Below are 21,993 nucleotides of genomic sequence, written 5' to 3'. Positions count from 1 at the left end.
GCTGACCCATTTGCGTCTGGAGCTGTTCCCCCTTACTCCAAGTGCTGCTAGTCCTGTAGAGCTGTGCATGGGAAGCTCCGTGGGAGAGGAGGTGGTACCAGGCGGGTTTCATGAATTCTGCTATCTGGGAATTGCAGCAGTTACTAGTTTTTAGGCGAAACTATTTTATTGATGTAATTTTGAATATTCGCATCCTTATACATACTAATCAGCTGTATAATCCCTAGAGTTTTGGCAGCTGCTTGAGAAACCCCTCAGAGCTAAGCCATTTGACAGCAAGAACTTCTGGCCCTTTTGTCATAAGAGGCCATCTGAGGGCTTTGCTGCCAGGCAGAACTGTACCACCTCTGCAGGTGTTGGGTGGTCTCCTGGATATAGAGACTGTGGCAGGAGATTTAGTTTAATTATTTTTTAGGTGTGCTTCAATATGGGATAAAGAATACACTGAAAGCTCTAAGTGCTTATTAAATATCACCAGTTGCATTGGTAAAAGCAAAAAGTATAAAGCAGTCTCGGGAGAAATTGTAGATTAAGTTGCCAGTGCAAACTGTTGTGTCTTTGTTCCTTAAAGAGTCGTGGAGCTTAAATGTGTTGTGATGGAGTTGAGTGATACAGGGCAAGAGCCAAGATTAGCTCTGCCAACAAGGTAAATGCTTCTTGTTTCAGAACGGCTCCATTGCTGATGAATATGATGTTGACCTACTTGGGAATTTAATCTGCCACTTACCTCCAGCCTTTCTACATGGCAGAATGTCCCTGAAGGCAATGGCAACAGCCCTTCATCCCTTCAAGCTCTGCCAACAGCTCAGCCATGAGCAGAAGACTGAAATTAAATACAAACTACTTGAGTTATATGGGTAAGGTATTAAATATACCACCTTGCTTATGCTGATGGCTAAGCCATGCAAATACCAACCATTTAATTTGTCCAGATAGAACTGCAATGAAAACAATACAAAGAACTACTGTCACTGGCTGAGCTTGGGGTCTCTATCCACTAGGATGACATTCCTGTTCTTGTATGTAACATAACTGTGGAACAAAATACAACCCCAGGGACACCCTGCATGACTTAAGTCCCAGAGGAAAAGGAGAGAAAGTGTAATGTTTGAGGAGGATCAGGCAAACAGACTCTCTGACATGGCAAGAGAAAGGGCATTACAGACAAATGGCTCAGGAATGCAAAGAATGGGAAAATTGAGGTGGGGTACTCAGTGTGCTGGTGTGAGAAGAGAAATAAAGATGACTGCAAGCACCTGTGGCAGTGGGAGAAAGCTAAAGGAGGATATAAATTTCAACCAGCTGAAGCAACAAAATGGACAGCGTGTTAGATATCATTAATGACTCGCATTAGGAGGCCAATTGGAACACTGCCGTCTCAGTCCTGCAAAAAACAAAGCCATCTCTTTTCTGGCAAAAATATACTGTTTCTCTCTTGCATTGTCTCTTAGAAGTATCTTGCATTTGGAAAGACTGAATGTATGATTTCTAACTATCTCTTCAGCCTTAAAGACTGTCACTTGATTCACCTTATCATTTTAGTTGCTCATTCAGCTTCCTCCTAGTCAACATTTTTTCTAGTAATGGAATAGCTACATTTTCTACCAGATCCCATCCCTGCATTAGTCTTCATACAGATCCGTTTTATTGAATCAAGACTCACTGTGCTAAATAATATTTTATATTTTATTTTCTATTTTATTTTTTTATACTTGTCTAGTCAAACATTCTCACAGTAGAGCAACAAACCACACAAAGTTTTCTGTGAAAACATATACTAGTAACAGATTTGTTACTACCACCTTCTTCAGGTTCTTTCAGGCTGAAAATTATTTATCCAAGTGCTTTCTAAAGTCAACCACCAACTAGGTTGGCTAACTTTTGTCAGATTTGTATCAAACAGGCCAAACCCGCATAGTGCTAAGGTACACACATTTTGAAACATCCAGCACCACTCAGAACTGAACCTGAACTTAATTTTTAAGACCTGATATTCCTACAAATAATTTAGCATGTTATTTCAAAAGATATAGTACCTATCACAGAATTGATCTCATACAGAAATGGTATAGGTGTCATTAGATGTGGCTCTCCAAGGTGTTAGATCTGCCTTCCGTAACTCCTGACCTTGCAGACGAATGAAATAGCAGACAGAAAAAATACATAGGTGATAAGGTATGGATTTAAATCTCTATTCCATCACCTGCGTTTTGTGTTTCTCTCCCTCAGTTTTAAAAAGACAGCATTAGCAGCAGACGGGTGCCGCACCGAGTTACTTTCCTGAGCTGTTCAGTGAACTCGATCTTTTCAGAATGAAGGGGAAACTGCCCAATTCTCCTAAGTGTGCACAGACACACATTCAGAAATGTTGAGAATACTGTGACTATTGAGGGAGAGAGAGAGCTCCATTACCACATTTGAAGGCTTTATCTGAACATACTGAGAATTCTGCTAAGGCCACTAATGCTTCGTATATCAGAGATGAGAAAATGCAATCTGTTGTTAATAAGCATACATTGGCATAGAAAGTCTGTGTTTCCTATATGATATAGTATAAGAAAAACTCTGAAACTTTAGTATAATTTTGATTGAAAACATTACTCATTAATATTATTTTCCAAAATACTTTGTCAGTTTCCCAAACAACTGGACAGCTGAAACGACATTAGATGTTGGACCATTCATATCGCTGCTGTCAAAAGGGGAATTAAACATCCTTGCTGAGAAGGTATGTTTTTATTATAATTTTAATTTTTAAAAGTTAATGCTAGAATTTTGATTTGTGAATGTCACAGAATCATAGAATCATTTAGGTTGGAAAAGACCTTTAATGTCAGCCAGTCCAACCGTTAACCTAGAGCTACCAAGTTCACCAAAATTCACCACTAATCTGTGTCCCTTAGTGCACACCTCCACATCTTTTAAGTACCTCCACAGATGGTGGCTCAACCACTTCCCTGGGCAGCCCATTCCAGTGTTCAACAAACCTTTTGGTGAAGAAATTTTTCTCAATATCTAAGCTAAACGTCCCCTGGTGCAACTTGAGGCCATTACCTCTTGTCCTATCACTTGTTACTTGGGAGAAGAGACTGACACCTACCTTGCTACGACCTCCTGTCAGGTAGTTGTAGAGAGAAATAAGGTCATAATGCAGTCTAAATTATGTGACCTGAATGCTAAACTAGGTAAATAACTCTCTTGGCAAGGAACTGTGTGTGTTGCTTTCACACATTCTTGACACCATCAAAATTTCTTCTTCAAAGTAATGGTAGTATAACCAATTATTTTCATGTATACAATGATAGTTGCACATTGTCATGTAGGAAAAAAAACAGTGCATTTATAGTGACACAGACTCAAACATTTTTAGTACTTTACACCTTGCAGTGTTGTTTCCTCCATTCTCCTACCTTCCAACCATGAAAGTTGTGTTTCTTATCCTGTTAATAATGAGATCATACTGATCAAATTAGCATTTACTCATGTGGCCCTTTGCCCTAGGGCCAGTGTAGCATACGTAACAATAACTGATAGCTTCAGCATTGCACTTTGTTGTTTCTTTGCCCTCTTTAGTTCTTATAATCTTATAATTTTAAAGTATAGGTGTCTTGGATTCAGCTTAAACCACGACAATAGGACTAAACTATACTGGAATGAGGAATTAATTCTTCAACAGTAATATGTGAGCACAGTCAGCAAATATTCCTCAGGACATAATGCTTACAATTGACCAAATAAAACAGGACTCTTCAACGGAAGGGAAGGTGTCTAGCGCAGTGGAGGAGAGAGGTCAAAAAAGCCTAAAAAACATTAATAGGTTGCAGTTATTTCTCTTAATTTAATTGGGTCCCTATCCTCAATTCTTATACTTACCTGACAAATTTAAGACAAAATAAAGTACTTTCTGTACTACACCTACTGAAATGGTGGAACTCATTGTTACAGGAGGGTCTGGACACAGACTGCAATCAGACAGTGCTCAGGTGTTGCCAGAAGCTGAGAGGGCATACAAGTACAAGAGGGAGAATCATTTAGAATTTGCTTTGTTTCTAATTTTTTTTCCCCTCAGATGTATGCTGTTGACCTTTTGAGTAGCAGCAAATTTACTCTGCTCTTCTAAACATCTGCACATATAGGAAGGAGGCTGAGCTGTTACTAAGCCCTACTTTGCTGAGGTCTGCACGATCTTTCTCTGCAAGTTGATTTGTTTTAAAAGGGAAAAGTCTTATTTATTCTTTCTTTCCTTTTGAAGTTCCCAGATATCATTTTACAAATAGCAAAGACAAGTGGACCAATTTCTTCAGCTGAAGAGCTTCTATCAACTGTATTTGAATCTGTCTCCAATGCCACTGCCAGCATCAAATCATCTCTCACCAGACCTGGTCAGTATTTCACCTGGTATCTGTGCAAAGTGCCAGATTTACAATGGTGCCATTTTGGGCTGTGCTATTGCAGTTCAAACAGACTTTTTCATTTCACTTTATAATCAAATACATTCCGAGAAACCAAACAACAGAAAGTAAAGCCTCAAGTAACTGAAAGAGGTTCAGACTTACAGCAAAAACAGTTAGAGTCCTTGTTCTCTTGCCCATGGTTGTCTGATACATTGACCAATTGCTGAAATACATAATTTCATTACAGGATTCCATGGTTAAGCATTTTCTGGAGTGTATCTGACTGCACAAAGGAGAAAGATGAATTATTTGTATTAGGTTTTGTTTATTTTTACTTTTTTGTTTATTTTAACTTTCCTTTGTAATCTAAGTGAAAATCCTTGAATTAAAACCCTATGAAGGTGGTAAGTGCACATAGTTAATCTTGTACCAGACATGAGCATATGTTGACTTGGCTGTTCTTAAATCTACATTGGTGTCACTGTGTTTTGTCTGTCCAAATGGACAAAGTTTGTTATAATCTAAAAAGTATTTTAATTAGCAGCCAAACTAATGTATTAGTGATGTTGTCTCTAGTGACAAATGCATAATTTTCTTTGCATAAGGTACATTCTTTGACTATATTCTGTTACGACAATAACTTTATTCTTTCTCTTACTTGAAATTCACCTGGGCTGAATTTTTAAGCTATGCCATCCTGTGCCATGGATAGCAACCTTGCTAGGGGGGAGGCTTTGGAAAGCACTGGGAATTTAGACCCCAACAATTTCAAGGAGTTTGTTACTGTCTGCCTTTATGTGTTTGAAAACATTGGTTCTCTGCCTAAGAGAATACAGGTCCAAACTCTCAGCAAGCCCTCGAGGCACCATGGAAATCCGTCTGCTTGTATAATGATAACTGTGTATCTCTGGGAATGAATTTGCTCCTGATACTGCTGTATTCGTATACAGAGAGAGACAGAGGGTGTTCTACAGAGTTGTATTTTCACATAGCTTGAAAAAGAAGTATGACCTCTGTTGATCAGAGGAGTCATTACACAATTAATATGCTCTAAAAAAAGCAGAATCTAGCTGGTAGAATAGCAGAGTATCAGTCCATCTGTGTGAATGAAATTCACTCTTCCTTTAACAAGGAAACCATCAGATCACCAGTCATATTTCTTTAGACATGGGACACAGGACCAAAGGTTCAGCATCAGGCATTTCTGCATGTTTGTGTCCTTGTATGTGCTTCTTTAGGCCTAGATCACAACAACATGAATCCAAAAGACTTCTTTAACCACACTAACTCATGCACAGTGCACTTGCAGAGCTCTCTCATCTGCATTGCAAGGACCAATATAAACATGCCAATGAAGCTAATGATCTTTGTCAAAGGGTGACTTGGCTCCAGGGCTACGAGGACTTGTCATTCTTCACTTGGGGTGCACGAGCTCAGCTGAGAGGGGGAATCTGGAAGATAAAAAATTGAAGAATTGTTCATGCTAGTCTAAGAAATACTTCCACAGTTCAAATGTGGTACTGAAGTTCTGTTACCAAACATCAACTCCACACAACTCACACAGTGGTTTCAATAAGGAATGAAATTTCATGGCTGCTTTGGCTTGTATCTCATATTACGATATGGCTGTAACTCAATAGAAAATTGGGTATTATGAAAATGGGTCTGGAATAACACTGATGCTCTTCATGGTACCGATCTACTATTTCACATTTCTCGCAGTCCCACTGTAAACTAATGTTAATAACAGTAACAGTTAGCAGTGACAGAGTTCTTATATCTATGTCTGCATCAAGAGAAAAACAAAGGTAGTGCTCACGGCAAGATGGAACATAGGAGGCAAAACTCAGCAGTTGTGTGTCTGAGATGCTACCAGAAAGCAGTGGCAGTGCTGGAAAAAGATTTCAAGTAACTTACTTCAAGCACTGAGATATTATACTATATTATATGTACAAAATGTTCTTCATCAAACTAAATGCAATTATGTAGAAAAAGAAAGAGTGAAGTAGCATCAGATACAGGAAGCAAAGCCAGGAGTCTGATTAGGATTTCGCTCTGGAATCGCACCAATGTATCTGGGGTGTTAGAGATAATAAATCGATTTTTTTTTTCCAAGAACACAAAATACTAGGTTTACTTGACTGGGGGAAGGGAACTGCATTGTTTCTAGATGGGTAGTATTTACATGATAAAAGCTGACCTTTTGCAGCAGGGGAAAGTGAAACAATGCAGCTTCACAAGACGGTGGTGTAAAGGGAGAGCAGAACATCAGCTGGTACAGTGGAAGCTGAACATTTTCGTTTGCTCAACAGATTCAATCTTTTCAGTGTTCTACCCACTACTGCAGCTTCCTTTGATGCAAATAAATCCCTCCTCTGCCTCCTTTCAAAGTTCAAATCTACTTTGTACATCCTCACTTTAATTTATTTCTCTGGGGGAGCTTCACTCAGGCACAGCGTCTGTGAAGTTCTTGCTTTTTACTGGTAACAACTGTATCTGAAGACATGTAGGGATTATTTGGTTTAGATATTTAATAAGGTTTTCCTAAATTAGTGACAGGAGAGAGAGCAGTAAGCAGCTACATTAGGATTCCAATTTCTGCTTTCCATCAATATTAGAGGTAGATTATGCCAACAGAGACCAGGATTTGTTAAAACACACAATGGAAACTGTCTCGTTTGATCATGCATAGCACCAGAACCTGACCATAAATAAGATTTTTTTAAATGGAGTTTTTCTGTCCAAACAGTTCTGTTGTAAGTGAACAGCCCTCTCTAGATCCTGACATTTTAACAACATGCTTGACATAAAGAACAAGCACCATGCTTCTCTGACACATCCAGCTTCTGTCTTCACCTTGTTTAAATGTCAGGCAAGTCTTGCAAGACATACATCTTTGTCAGGGTATTTCAGAGTAAAAGGACCTCTCAAGTCTGTTATTTTTCCTGTTGAGCTGGATTCACATATGTGCTGTTTGAATGTGAAGTTTATTCAGCTGCAACATTTTTCTGTGAACAATGATGTAGCTGTGTGGAGACTTCCACCAAGGTCATCCCAAAGATTTACATTTCATTCTTACTTAAAGCAAGGCTCCCAGCGAACAATGGTTTTACCTCAGAATAAACCCTTGCCTGGGTTTTGGTGCCTTTAGGGAATTAGACTTGAAAGAAACTTGCAGATACTGGTTATTCTTATTGCACACATCCAGATTTTGGTTTTATTGTGCCATCCTGTATTGTGACTGTTCTGAAATACGTCTGCTCTTGTCTTCTTTTCCAGCATGCACCACAGGAGGACAAAGAATACAACCAATTTCTTACAAGTTAGCCAAATTCTAGTTTTATATCCAGGATGTTAACAATGTAAATATTTAAACAAATTATTTCATTGCAAGATAATTAGTTTATCAATATCACATCAGCTGCAGTTAATTCACAATCTGTCACCTTCTTAAATTTCTATATTGCTTTGATTTCATGCTATTTGACTTTGTTTCCAGATTGCCTGGGAACGAGAGCTCCTTCTTCAGATGAAATCATTAAATTAGCAGAAGCAAATGTCTTTTGGTCAGTTCAGGAACTGAAATGCATGGACGCAGGGACTTTTGACAAACATGTGGAACTTCTTGGGGCTGTCTCAGGTTTTAACAGCTCCCAGCTTGTTGCCTTGAAGGAAAAAGCCAAGCAGGTAACTATCCTGTCTGTGAAGGAAAATTAAATCCATAATTTGATTTGCTGTTATTGAACTATGCAGTTCTAAAATAACTGTGCTGTGGCAATGTCACTACTGCTGCAAGAATATCTATTGTTTATTGGAAAAATAATATGAGATGGTGATAGAAGAATATTGCCCTTGCTTTAGAGTCAACAAGCAAGTAGTTCTGAGCTATTGGCAGCTGAAAAACTTAAGTGCTTTTACTTCTAATTTCTTTTCAGTTGCTTGCTTCTCACTTTCTTTCATAAATGAAAAATCAGCAAGCAGTACTATAGGCTGTTGATTGGCCTGCTGAGAATTAAATCTGGCATATTAAACTGTCTACATCAATGTTAAATATAGTTTACAGTGGTGTAAAACCAAACTGACTGAAAGATACTGTTGTTAGCTGAATAAAGCTTGTTCTCCGTCCTTGTCACAGGCAGGGACAAACCCATCAGTGGGAAATTTTAGGGAGGAAAAAGTACCATGTGCATTTAGTCTGTCTTTACTAGGATGTTACTAGTGAGTGCAAGTTACAGAAGCAGAGCAGAAAGATGACTTCTATCTTTGCCAGGCTGTAGATTCATGGAGAGGAACAGGGCTGTCTCAGCAGTCATCACCACTCCTGCAGCACTGCTGGTACCTCTTTCTTTCAGAGTGCAGCAGTGCAGCTCCTCTTGAGCTCCTCAGAGAGGTACCTGCTCTGGCTTCAGTCTGTGCGTGATGCCCATACTTCAGCAGCAGTGCAGGACTAAAACCTTTCCCTATTTGGCACTGCAGTGCAGGATCTGTGCCAGAGTACTCAGGGCAAGGCTGGGTGCAGTTCAGCACCCTGTGTCTGGCACAGAGCATCAGCAAGGTGTCTGGGCTCTGAGCAGTGCTCCCTTGGCCAGCTGTGGGCTGGGAGAGAAGTCAGACCTTGTTCCATCCCTGTTGTTGGTGTTGCACTTCTCCCTGGGAGTCACCTCCTCTTGCTGCTTTGTGGTTGCCTGCACTGCCAGGGAACCCAATCATAGAATCATAGAATAGTTAGGGTTGGAAAGGACCTTAAGATCATCTAGTTCCAAACCCCTTGCCATGAGCAGGGACACCTCACATTATACTTGTGTTTCAGCAAGGAAAAGCCTTAGGGTGCAGTAAGACAAGTTGTTTTTGTTGCAGAAAACCCAGAGGTGAAGAGGTTACCATCCCCAGCTGATCTTCAGCTTCCTGTCACCAGCATCTGCTGGAAGTTATCTGCTCTGTTTCCATCTCTGCATGGCTAGCTGCTCTGTAATCCCGTTTTGTCAAAATGATCCAACATTTTAGAAGTAATTTTTAGGCTCCATCTGATCATTCTGACAGAATGAGGTTAGGAAGCATCTACAAGTGCACTTGGTTGTGAGTAGTGTGAGTGCAGATGTTTGGAGATCTGAGGGCTGTCACCTCCAGAGGAAGGCAGTAGCAGGGGACAAGGTGGGCCTGGGCATCATCTCCCTAAACCAGCAGCTGCAGCCAAAACAGGGGAGCTGACCATGACTTTTGGGTAGGTAAGACCAACAGTGCAGTTTTTAGCAGTGAAGCTCCACTTCTAAAACTCCTGTACTGCAGCTGCTCAAAGAGAAATGGCACTAACCAGATTCCCAAAAGCAGATGGTGACTCCATGCAATTCTGTCTCTGCTGCCCTGTTGAAGCAGGACGACAGCCCACTGCGTGAAGTGCATTCTTCCCAAGACAGCTTCCCTCTGTCAGCATGGAGACATGTGGGTAGGAAAAGGGAAATAAAAATACAATCCTAGAAGAAAATAAAGCCAGTGCTTATCCAAGATAGTGGGAACTAAAACATTTTACAGCAGTGCATATAATGGTATACCTATAGAGTGATACCTGCTGTAGAGAAATTGCCAACAAGGTTAATACACTTATATCCCAGCTATATGCAATTCAAAGATACACAGATCTGTAGTGCACTCCATGAAAGTATAGTCTGTCTATATGAGTGTCTGAGGACAGATTGCTGCTAGACAAAGACAGACTTCCTATATATTAATTTGCAAAATGCAACATGCTGTTACACTGAAAGTCAAGCGTGAGAAATCAGACAGTACAGGGAAAGCTCTTTGTAATTATGTGCATACGATGCTGTTATGTTATTAACTAAAGGGCATCTTTGATTAAAGGTTTGATTAAGCCAGCTTTAATTTCTACTAAATCGATTGATTTTCCCGAAAAGAAATTGTGTACTGCTCATTGTTCCAAACTAATTCAAAAAGTCTAGTTATCAGATTGTGTCTAATGAACGTAAGAAGCTTAGCTTACTTGTAAGTGGAAGGTCTCCAAGTTCTGCGATAGTAACAGATGTATGGATCTGCAGTCTCTAGGTGAGTGAGGACAAAGGAGTGTTTCAGTTTCATGTGTTGTGTTATTTATATCATTATATCTGAGATTTCATCCAGCACTGTCAGATAATACTATTTATAAAGTACTTTAAATTTATGACCTAGATCAGGAAATAGACATGTGACATTTACAACTGCATGTGTTCCATGTATCTCTTAAGCTAGAGAATTGAGAGCTTAAAAATTGGGCTAATGCTTTTTACTATCTATTTTCTTTGGAAAAGATTGAAATTTCCCAGGCTCAGATCCTTTTTCTGTTCTTTATGACATTGTAAAACCAGCATAAAAGATCTAGTGGAAACTCAGTCAGGAGATACAGGCCCAGCAAAGCATCTTTTAAACAAATCCTTAACCCAAGGGTCATAGTTGAGAAAAGCACGTCAGCAGTCCTGAAGCTGCTCTGCGTTGGATATGCACGTTAGTATGAACAGCAGATAGTCTGCAACACTGTGTAAGGAGTATCTTATTCCAGAGACCCAGCCCTTTATTTTATGCAGGTTGCACAGCTACGTATGTATCTGAAGGTGCAAACACTATTTAGAAGGCAACCGTAGAGGTTCTCCTTTAGGAAGTCCTTACTAGCTCTGACCTTTCTTTTTTTTAATGTTCTATTGTAGCTATCCTGAAAATGGGATAAATATTTCTATGAATCAGAGAGCATGAATGATCAAATAAGCCTAGGACTGGGCTTTTAATTCTACTTTTCTATATGGAGTTAGCAGCACAATCGTGTACTAGAAAACCATCGTATATTGACTGACATAAAGTAGAATTGCTGAAGTACAGGAAACCTTTACAGGTAGCTTTATGTAATACCTGTCTTGTTTAAGTCACTTCATCCAGCTAAAACCCAGTGTCTTTTCTGTAAAGACAAGTAGCCACATCGTAAGAGATACTGACCACTGATCACTGCGTTCTGTCATTTCCAACTAAATGTAATTGGCAGTTCTACCCTCTGCAAATTCAGCTCTTGATGAACTTCCGTTGTTCCTTATTCTGACAGACCTTTTCCTGAAATCAAAATTTTCTTAGAGTTGATCTGTGACAGCTTTTGAATCACTGTAACTATATCACAGATAAGGTTAGAACACTGGAACTTGTCAGTTTAGATACATTGGTACTGGTTTAGAAGAGCCCCTGCTTATTTCTTTGTTTTTACAGAGCTTTACAGATTTAACTGTATCAATGTGTACAAACACATTTAATTATTTTGGTTTTTTTTTTTAATTGCATGCACATAAGCTAGAAATCAGAACTTTAGTAAATTGGCTGTTTGTCCGTATTACCCGATTCTCTACTTTGATTTCTGCTTTCCTGGTCAATGACTGAGCCAGAATAGTAAGAATAGTAAGAATAATAAGCCAGTCAAAGGCAATTTAAAGTCACTCCACCAGAGTAATTGCAGCTGGTGTGGAAGCCTGGGTAGTCCAGGTGCTGCTTTCATGGCAGTGGTGTAGCAGCGTGGATTTCAGCAGAGACTTGCATTTTTATTGGTTTTAGTGGTACTTGCTCCTACAGCAACACTTCCAGCAGTCCCTGCACTGACTTATCAACAAGCTCAAGCTGTACAAATTACACCATTTTTAGATAAAATAACCATTACTAGTGTAGAACCTCGAAAATCTTCACAATACCCAAGCTTTGGTGTGCAAAGAGGCATATTGCTGGTATTTGGACTTTATAAATCAAGGGTTATATAAAGGAAGATTCATAATGATCTATCGGACATTAATGAATCTCTTCTAAAGGTCTGGGGATCGCTGCCAGACTGGAAGAGTTATCATATTGTTTCCCTGGGTCGCATTGCTCTGGCACTCACTGAACATGAAATTGAAGAGCTGGATTTGCATTCTATCGACACCATTTCTGTACTGAGCCAACAAACAGGATGGACTCTTACCCAGGTAAGTATGTTACTGAAGGTGCTGCTGGTGAAAGGCTCCTGATTCACACCCTTTGGGACTGAAGTCCCGGAAGTGCCTAGGAAACAGATACAGCAATCCACACTACTCCCTGCAGTTCTTCAGCTAGTTAAGAGGTTCATCCTGCGTAACTTCAGTTGTCTAGAAATTAGACAGCTAGTTTAAGATAGTCATTTGAGGCTCAGCATTGTGGATAGATTAGGAAATCTTGGAAGATAATTGTTCCTTTTGCTGGCTTTGGAGGATGTCTTGGTGGCAGGCTTAAGATAGACACATAGTTTTTAAATGGTTATTTTAGGATGAGCACCATCCGAAACAACTTAGGCTTGCAAAGACATTTTAGTACCAATATCACATTCATATCTGAAAACTGTGCCTAAATACAGGACATCACCTATATATGACACTTAAATAAGACAAGGCAACCTGAGGATTAGGAAAAACTAAAAATTTCATATTGATCCCCTTGAGTAATTTGTTTTCTTCCAGCAATTTAAATGAATTGGGCAGTTCTGCTGTGTGACTCAATGCCCATTTCTTCTGGTGAAGTGTTCCCTTGTGACCCAGGTCACAAGCAGAGGTACAGAGTGCTTTCAAATCACTTGCACTTGGGAAGCGGTTGTGTAACGGTGCCTCGTTTAAGCGTCACATACAGGTGGTGACAGCGCTGCTCTTGAACATGGCAGAGCTCCAATTAATTATATCAGGAGCCTCAGGATTACATATGGTCCATGGCTTCTGGTAAGATTTTGAGCTTTAGTAACAAGGCCTTCAATTATATTTACTCTGTTCATGCATAATACTTTTCTGCTTTTGTAGGCAAGATCTATTTTGCAAGGTTTTCTAGAAGACTCTGGCCAGACAATCAGTACACTAAAAAGCTTTGATTTAGTTGGATTAGGAGCTATTCTCTGTGCTTTGAACTCCACAGAAATCATGTCCATAAGGACTGCTGAATTCAGGTAATGCATTTAATACTTAATGAAATACTTATTAGTATCTCTATTCATAACATTTATTGCGCAATTTTATTTTTCCTTCAAGATTTCCAGAGCCTAAAGGATGCTTTTTTACATTTTAAATGCTTTTAGTAATGTAGTAACTGTTACAGAAGGTGTATACTAGTTGCTTAAAATATATTCTATTTTAGGTTTCCTCTGCCATTTATATCTCACCAGTTAAGTATTGCATCGAGAAACCCAGGGTTTTGCTCAAAGCATTAAACATTTGTATGCAATTTGTCTACATACATTTTGAACTGAAAATGGGTTTACAGTCTTCTTACAGCAGGCTAAGTGTATTCCAGGCAAATTTATGTAATTGCAGCTTGTAATGTTAAGTTTTTTGCCTTTTGCAGTGCTGCTGTTGCAAGAATTGGCCTGTTGGTTTGTAGCACCCCTGTTCTGAGGCAGTTTAAGAAGATGACAGAACCTGTGTTTGGTACTCCTACCAGCTGGAACAGCTCTATTTTACAGGAAATTGGTACTATAGCAGGTAATAAAAATCAGACTGCAGATGGTGATGGTTCTGAAGCAATGTTATGAAGCATAAAGAGGCAGGTTCACAGAGCAGCGTTTTTTTTCTAGAGAGCAGTCACCTGCAGGGATGGACATCCAGCAATTTCTTTAGCACTAAGGAAAGCTGTGTTCTCTCAGTCCATAATGTTCTCTCAGTCCACTCAAACCAGCTTTGGGGAATATAGCCTTGAAGTCATTTTGGTTCTGTAAGTTGGAAAGGGTAAATCAAGGAGGGCGAAACCAACCAGGGATTTCAAGCCCACTCACTGTTTTTCACCCATGCTGCCACAGGAGTGGCTGTGTTGGGTCAGAGCAGTGCTCTAGGCTGACCGAGCTGTCTCCAACAGTGGAAAGAATGGGCTGCCCAGGGAAGAGCAAAAGAGCAGCAGAATTAGCATGGAGTGATACTTCTCCAGAGTGCTCTCACAGTCTCTGAGACTTCCTGAGCTAGAGGTCCCACACAATTTTGTTCATGGATTTTTTTCCCTGTGATCACTTAACTGCACACTGAACTGATAAATTTTATCATCCCTGATGCCTGCAGCAATGATTCCACACTGTAAGTACCTAATGAGTGAAGAAGTAACTCCCATTGCATGCTTACACTCCCTAATCTTGCATCAGAAGAGGCTGTGAACAAGCATTGCCTAATAGTGCTGCTTATGATTTTATTGATTTTTATCACTCTCTCTTTTCCAAAAGTAACTCGGGTAGAATACATTCCATACCATAGAGTACATTCCAATGGTTAAAGTCAGATGATTTGTAATGTTGGAATATAATGAAAGAAAACCAAAAAAAAGAACCAGTATCTCTCTCCATTAAACACTGAAGTAAACCATTTATTAGATGTTTTGTATGAATGCTTAAAACTTGTATTTGCCTAAAAATAAATCTAATAAAAAGAGCATTAACTGAGTTTTGTGCCTATTATGTTGTTTGGGGTTTTTTTAGGTGGTTTGAATGAGGATGAATTAAAAGCTTTGGATAAAAACTTGATGCCGTATTTCCAGCCAGTGGCAATAAGACTTATACCTCCTGAAATTTTCCAAGTAAGAGCTTGATTACTGAAGATGTAACTGAATTTCTATCATTTTTACTCTAGTATAAATAAACTGCAGCACTGACTTATAGTTCGGTTTTGGGTTTCAGCAAGAATTTTTCTATGGTGTGTTAAGCGAGAGGCAGTCGAGGATCTGAAACATTAACTTTCAGCTATATCATCTGTATTTGTGATGCCCATATAATATGCTAGAAAAGCTTTATTTATTCTTCAGAATACATCCAAAGGAAAAAGCAAAGATCTAGGCTTGGAAAGCAGGGAATGGACTTTCTTTCTTCCAACCCTACATTCAGATCTGAGGTTTTTTTCTCTGTTTATTAACATTTGCAAAGATGCTATCATAGCTACTCTCTACTGTCTATGGAAGAGCTTTTCTATTACCCTAAAATCTGGCAACATTCTCCCAGGTTAGTGCTGGAAAACAGATTGCACAGAAGATACAGATGGAAAGGAATTCCATCTAATTACAGCAGATCTGAATGTGGACCAGGAACTGGAACAAGAATCTTGAGATCACTGCCCCAGACTTTATTCGACTTAGTGACAAGATTAATATTCTGCCTAGGCTGGTCTCTTTCAGATGCTCAGGCAAGCAATGTATTTATGGACAGATGAGCTAAACAGATAGTTAATTGTGTCAGCTTCCATAAAAGAGAAAAAACTCCTTGAACACTAACTATTCTGCACAGTACCACTGACAGTTTAGATAAGCCTGACCTGATAAGTCTTTTGTGAAACTATTTCTTTGAAAAACAGGCAAAACTGAGAATCTATAGCATCTTGTAGAATTTCCTTCAAATGGCACATACTTTGTTAGTAAGAATGGTAATGATGCTACAGAATGTGCTTAATGAATAACAGGGCACCTTCTTGGAAGAGTTTTCAGTATTTGAAACATTCAAAGCAGATTTTGATTTTATGCAAGTTTGGTATAACTTTATTTTATGGCTGAATACATTATCCAGCTTCTGATTTATGAAACATTACATGTATTATAGACATAAATTGAGCCTCTTCTTAACTCAATTAAAAATTTCTGGATCTGTAGGCATTTACATGTGTTTATTCAGATTTAAAAAGCACATCATTAGGCAGACAATGAAAAACCAGGAAGGGTTTGCTCTATTGTCTGACCTACTTGGAAGGGGAATTTAGTCTTTCTAAAGTAGAAGCTGGATGCAGAATTATTGCAGCAAAGTAGGCTTGCTGTGTAGGAGGGCTAAAATTCTTGTGACTGCAGAATGTTAACTAGAATCAAAGCAATCCAGCATACCCAATACATGCAGGCTTTACAAACTGATTAATTGCTATGTGATACAAGATAATTACAGTAAGATTATGATTGAGATCTTTCATTTTTAAACTCAAGTTTTAATATGACCAAATTTGGAAGATTTTCAATCTAAATGAGAAAAATAATAAAATAAAAGCTTGGGTTTTTTTTTTTTCCCCCATCTCCTTGCTATACTGCTAATTATAATCAAAGGTCAAACATAGGTTCAAATGAGGTTGCTTGGGAGCAAATGTAAGAGGAAATAAATGACAGAAACAAGAGGATACACAATGTCATCAGTCTTTGAACAGATCAGAAAAGAAATGGCTGGAAAATTAAACTCCGGCAATATATTGAAGAAGCGTTCAATACAGTGTTGGCATAGAAAGCTTTTTCAAACTGTCAGATCCCAGCAACAAAGAGAAGGGTGAGAGACAGATGAGTGGTCAGTGAGGTAAATGAATGCAGAGGGGGTTTTTTAAGCTCTATTGAGCTTTTTTTTATAGCAACACAATGTTGAAAGCTACTTCCTCTTGTTCAAAATGCAAGGCAGTGCTGACTTCTGATTCCTTACCTGCCTTATGTAATTGACAGCCTAAACCAATTTCTCTGGCTTTTATTCCTCCTAGGCATTGTCCCCAGAACAAATAGCAAACCTGGGCCCTGAAAATGCCGCCATGGTTACGAGGTCACAGCTTGAGCATCTGAGTACATCACAGCTCCAGAGCCTTCAGCTGGCACTGGACGGAGCCAGGACAAGCACCCCAGAGACACAGAACACTGCAAGCACTACCCAGGAGGTGCAAACTGCAGCTCCAAGTGGTGAGTAGAGTCACTCCCTTCTCCTGAATAGAGGGGAAGGACACAGACACAGTGGTTTGTGCAGTCTTGCAGCATCCACCAGGATCACACCTATATTTTGAAGATGGGTTACACTGAATTTTCTAATCAACTTTTTAATTCACACCGTAAATCTCATGCCTCAAAACATTTGTTTGACCAAGACAAACAACACATGTGGTTGGATTTACCCACAGCAATGCTCTCCTTCTTTCCCATATTTTGGGCTAAATTTAAGGTAGGGCTGTCCCTCTCTGGACGTTCAGATCACAGCTTTTATCTGCAGCAGAACCTTGTTTTGCAGAGCTGCAAGTGGAAAAGTAGGTAGCACTGGGGTGGATTAGCATCTTTATCCAGACTGTAGGACCCCTTGAGCAGTTTTTCATGTTATTCCCATTCTATTTGGAATTAAAGCTTATTAGTACCTATGTTTCAGTGGTTTAACATTCTGCAGTTTATACTGAGAAATTTGTGCTGGCAAAGTATGTTAGTGGAGGCTCTACAATGAGTGAGAGTTTGGACTTAGTCAAGCCAACATTGAGAATTTATCCCTATCAGACAGAGAATATTGTTGCTACCAGTGACACCAGCGAGACATTAGCTGTTAAAGAAGAGAGAGGGATGTTTGAGGTGTGTCCTGGGTTCAGCTACAGCAGTCATTTTTTCTCCTTCTTAGTAGCTGGTGCAGTGCTGTGCTTTTGACTTTCAGTCTGGGAACAATGCTGATAACACCGATGTTTTTAGTTGTTGCTAAGTAATGTTTACTCTGACCAAGGACTTTCTCAGTCTCATGCTTTGCCAGAGAGGAGGGGAAGCCAGGAGGAAGCAGAGACAGGACACCTGACCCAAACTGGCCAAAGGGGTATTCCATACCACAGCACGTCATGCCCAGTATATAAACTGGGGGGAGTTACCCGGAAGGCCCAGATCGCTGCTCGGGTCGGGCTGGGTATCGGTCGGCGGGTGGTGAGCGGTTGTGTCCTTTTCCCTTGTTATTCCTCTTATCATTATTATTGGTAGCAGTAGTGGTTTGTATTATACCTTAGTTACTGGAGAGCTGTTATCTCAACTCGTGGGAGTTACATTCCTTCGATTCTCCTCCCCATCCCTCCGGGAGCGGGGGGAGGAAGGAAAAGGGGGGGAGTGAGCGAGCAGCTGCGTGGTTCCAAGTTGCCGGCTGGGCTTAAACCACGACAAGGTGCTAAAAGAGGAGTAATGGGGACTAAATTGCTAAGATGACCGTGCTGGAATTAGAGCAGACCTTCCCCAGAAACACCTGAGCAGTGCTCTCAGCCCGCCTCCCTCATGTTTGGCCTGTTCCCTCTGTAGATATGCCAAAGTAAGGAGTTTTCTGGGTAAAGATCACCTGAGTTCTTGAGCTTCTTGTTCATTATTGCTATCTCTAGTGAGTACCACCCCTATGAAAAGTTTCTCTTCAGAGCTGTGTATGTTAAACTGGAAATGATTATTCTGACCTGTGTCATCTTTTGAGCAGCTGAATGTAATTAGGATTCAGGTGTTGGAATTTGCTGCACCTCTTTGGGGTCATGTAGGTAAGACTCTACTAGTGACACTAAGACATAATGCTTTCTGCTTTTCAGGTGCTCCTTGTCTGAGTGGCTTTGGCATCTGGTTGTGTGCTGTGATTACACTGTACCTGCCTTTCTGAATCCACATTTGTTAAGCCTGAGGTAAGTTATATTTTCAGTAAGAAGTAGCTTTATAGCAGAGACAGTGAATAACACAGGGTGAAGGACTGTGGGACCCCCTTCCTGCTTTAAATACAGAGACAACAATTTCTGAATAATTTTTCTGTATTACAAATTTGTCTTGTACCTCTGTTAGACTGTCTTTGAATCTAACCAAGGGGAAAGCACTTTATCTTTACAGTAAAGCCAACCTTAACAAAAGTTTATTTAAAATTCCATGTAACACCACTCCATTACCACATTGTTATTTGGAATATGCTGTTGGTGTTAATCTGTATTGTGCCTATTCCAGTCTAAGATTTTACTTCACAACCACTTCGATAATCTCCAGTTAAAAGAATGTTGCCATTAACTTTTATTGGATTTTACCATTTTGACAGACTAAAATTTAATGAGAGCTCTGGGCTTAAGGTATAAATTCCATTTAAGCAGACTAAATGCTGAAGTGTTCTACTTAGTCTTTAAGACTGCAAATCAAACTATGTCAAATGACTTAATTTTCTTTGCTTTTTGATTTTCAGTGTCCTGAAGCTTACAAAGGAGATGCTAGAGATAAAGAGTTTTTCAGCTCAGCATGAATAGCAGAACTAAGAGGCTCTGAGATTCCTGAGTGCAGAGTGATTAATTTCTTAAAAGCAACACCTTCATCTGCCATCATGATGTGAAGTATACCCTTTCCCTGTCTTTAGGATTAACACGTAACAATGGATCCCTCCAAATACTTCAGACAAATTTCAAATCTGGAAATGGCTTATCCGTCTCATGAGACAGTCATTGAAAGATACACTTAAGTGTTAGGTAGGAGCCTGAACTATCTAGGGGACAGGCAGCAGGTGACTGTTATTTGGAGGCTGATGTATTGTACCCAGTGCTTTTTATATTAGTTAATTTGGCCACTCTGTTGTACCCACCCATTGGGTTTTCTTCTCATAGTTTGAGCATACTTTCCTCTGGACAGAGGCTATGCTTCTGTGTGACCTAGCAGAAACCATACTAAAAGTTACTGCTGCTGCAATAAAATAACTTCGTCTCTGGGCTGGTGGTTTAAATCCTGCTCAGATAAGAAGTGATGACATGTTCTTATAATATAAGCACCTGTACGAAATGTAGTTCCCCGTGGGTGTATGTATTCAACACAGAGGGCACTGTCACTACTATTTCATGTGACAAAATGCACCATGGAAGTCTGCTTATGTTCATCATGAGATACTCCCTCCACTTCAGGTGGGGTTGAAGCATACACATGGGAATAATAAGGGAAAACTGTTCACTGGATCTATATACTACTAGGACTGTCAATCCAGTGCTTTCCACAAGCTCTATACTATCTCATTTCTCATAATTATAAACCACAAATATTCTCATGTTTTTTATCAATATATGGGTTACATGTCTAACGTTTCTCATGCAACACACTAGTATTTTAAACAATAGAGAAAACACTAAAAATCCTCTGCATGTGAACATACTTTCTGGTATTGTTCAACCTAATTTTATGCCAAGAATGCATGGTACAGTTTTCCATTTTGCTGTTGCAGAAGTCTTTATCTTTTCTAGACTAAGAAAGGAAAGGCAATGCATAGACTGAAAAGTTTAGCTCTTTCATTTAGGGCTGTGCTCTAGTAAATGCCTTTCAAACATTTATTTGTATGTCTTTATGGCAATCATTACATCTAGCTCAGCACTGAAAGCAGACTTGAAATTTTATTACAGGTGGGAAAGCAGTAGGAGTGGGGCTGATAGGGAAAGCTGGAGGGAAGAGCCTTGCTGTTTTTGCTGCTGCTGGGGAGCAGGTGAACGTTAGCTGTTGTTGCTGTTGGGAGTGACAGCTCCCACCGCAGTCCCATATACTCTGTAATTCCTGCAGCAGCAGGAGGCAACCTGATTTTCAGGGCTTTGTTATCAGCAAAGTAGGCAGCAAGAGCATGGCCTTTTTCCACACCCTCCTGATCCCTCTCCCTCTTTAGCAACCTGCCGCTCTAGGAACTGCCTGTGCCGGTAACTAACCCCGGCAAGTGTGACATGATGTTACAGATAGTACTACATGCTCTAGTTTTGCGTTTTATGAGGAAAGAACCAATATTGCTGCCTTGCACCTTTTTCTCTAATGCTAACAGTAAGATTCCAGCTTTTCCTGCTGTGTTTCCTTTACTGCATGTGAACAGTAGAATGCAACATTTAAATAGGAAAAAAAAATTATATGAATCCCAGCAAATACAATGCCCACTAAAACAGAAAAATGCTTCAGCAGATCAAATTCATTATAAATATTTAGCTGGTTTTTCATATTAAAAATTTTCTGCCTCATTTAGATGTGAAAGTACCAAGAAGTTGCTTGATTTCTAGAAATTGCGTGACTTGAATTCTGTGTGCATTTCAGTGAAGATGCAGGAGAGTATTTTCAGTCAAGGATACAGTCAGAGTCTCCAGTTGAGCTGTTTAAGTCGGATACATGACTTAGCTATACCAAGAACTTCAAAGATCTATATGAGCTGAAAATTATCTTCTTCTGTCAATGTACCTGGTAATGATTCCGTCTGCAATTATCTGAGTCAGAGTTTAGCTTTTAATTGGAGCAGGAGTGAACTCTTTGTTTGATGCCATCTGTGCTGGAATTTCTTTCATGCACAAGTGCTTTTAAGTAGCTGAACTCCTCGATTATTTCTTTATTTTATTAAATTAATAATTATGTTAATAATTTTGGCATTGCATTTACATTTGGCCAAATACATGTCTATTTCTTACAAGAGTGCTGTAGGAAGGGTAAACGTGGAGTACCCACTTAATATACTTATTTCATAGTAAGAGTACAAATCCTGTTTGGTTTGTAAGATGGTGTGAGCATCTTGGATGGCGAGTGTTGTAGAAAAGCAATTACACTTTTGCCAGTGTAGCTCTTGTAAAGGTCACTGATGGAAAAACCCATTCTACAAAAGCTGTGATTCATGAGATACCTCCCTCAAAACTGTCGAAACTGAATTTCTGGGAAGAATAGATGGAAAGGAGAGAACGAGATGGAGAGCGCTAATATACGTGATATGTAACCCATATATGTGATCTGCTATCTGTTCACTTCCATTAGCTAAGGGAAAACTGAAACAGAAACTTTACTTTTTACTCTTGTGAAACAAACCACAAAACTCCTTAATGCAGACATCCATGCCACAGGATACCACTAGTCATGCGGATCTGTGTGTATG

At 39.6% G+C, this 21,993-nt stretch overlaps 1 protein-coding gene across 1 annotated transcript in view; it reads left to right on the top strand.

Moving 5' to 3' along the window:
• OTOA (otoancorin) overlaps positions 1–19,371 on the top strand; it is a 36,055-nt gene extending 16,684 nt beyond the window's left edge. Inside the window, exons 19-29 of the mRNA XM_010019514.1 lie at positions 667–857; positions 2,635–2,728; positions 4,253–4,382; positions 7,894–8,081; positions 12,218–12,373; positions 13,211–13,353; positions 13,749–13,885; positions 14,863–14,960; positions 16,874–17,066; positions 17,539–17,714; positions 19,315–19,371. Of these exons, the coding sequence (XP_010017816.1) occupies positions 667–857; positions 2,635–2,728; positions 4,253–4,382; positions 7,894–8,081; positions 12,218–12,373; positions 13,211–13,353; positions 13,749–13,885; positions 14,863–14,960; positions 16,874–17,066; positions 17,539–17,714; positions 19,315–19,371 (1,563 nt within the window). The remainder of the gene's footprint in view (positions 1–666; positions 858–2,634; positions 2,729–4,252; positions 4,383–7,893; positions 8,082–12,217; positions 12,374–13,210; positions 13,354–13,748; positions 13,886–14,862; positions 14,961–16,873; positions 17,067–17,538; positions 17,715–19,314) is intronic.
• Positions 19,372–21,993: the final 2,622 nt, after the last annotated feature.

Source organism: Nestor notabilis, unplaced genomic scaffold (genome assembly GCF_000696875.1).
Source record: "Nestor notabilis isolate BGI_N333 unplaced genomic scaffold, ASM69687v1 scaffold12488, whole genome shotgun sequence".
In the NCBI taxonomy this organism is placed as follows: domain Eukaryota; kingdom Metazoa; phylum Chordata; class Aves; order Psittaciformes; family Psittacidae; genus Nestor; species Nestor notabilis.
The sequence above is the reverse complement of the archived record's forward strand: the minus strand, read 5'-3'. Positions and strand labels throughout refer to the sequence as shown.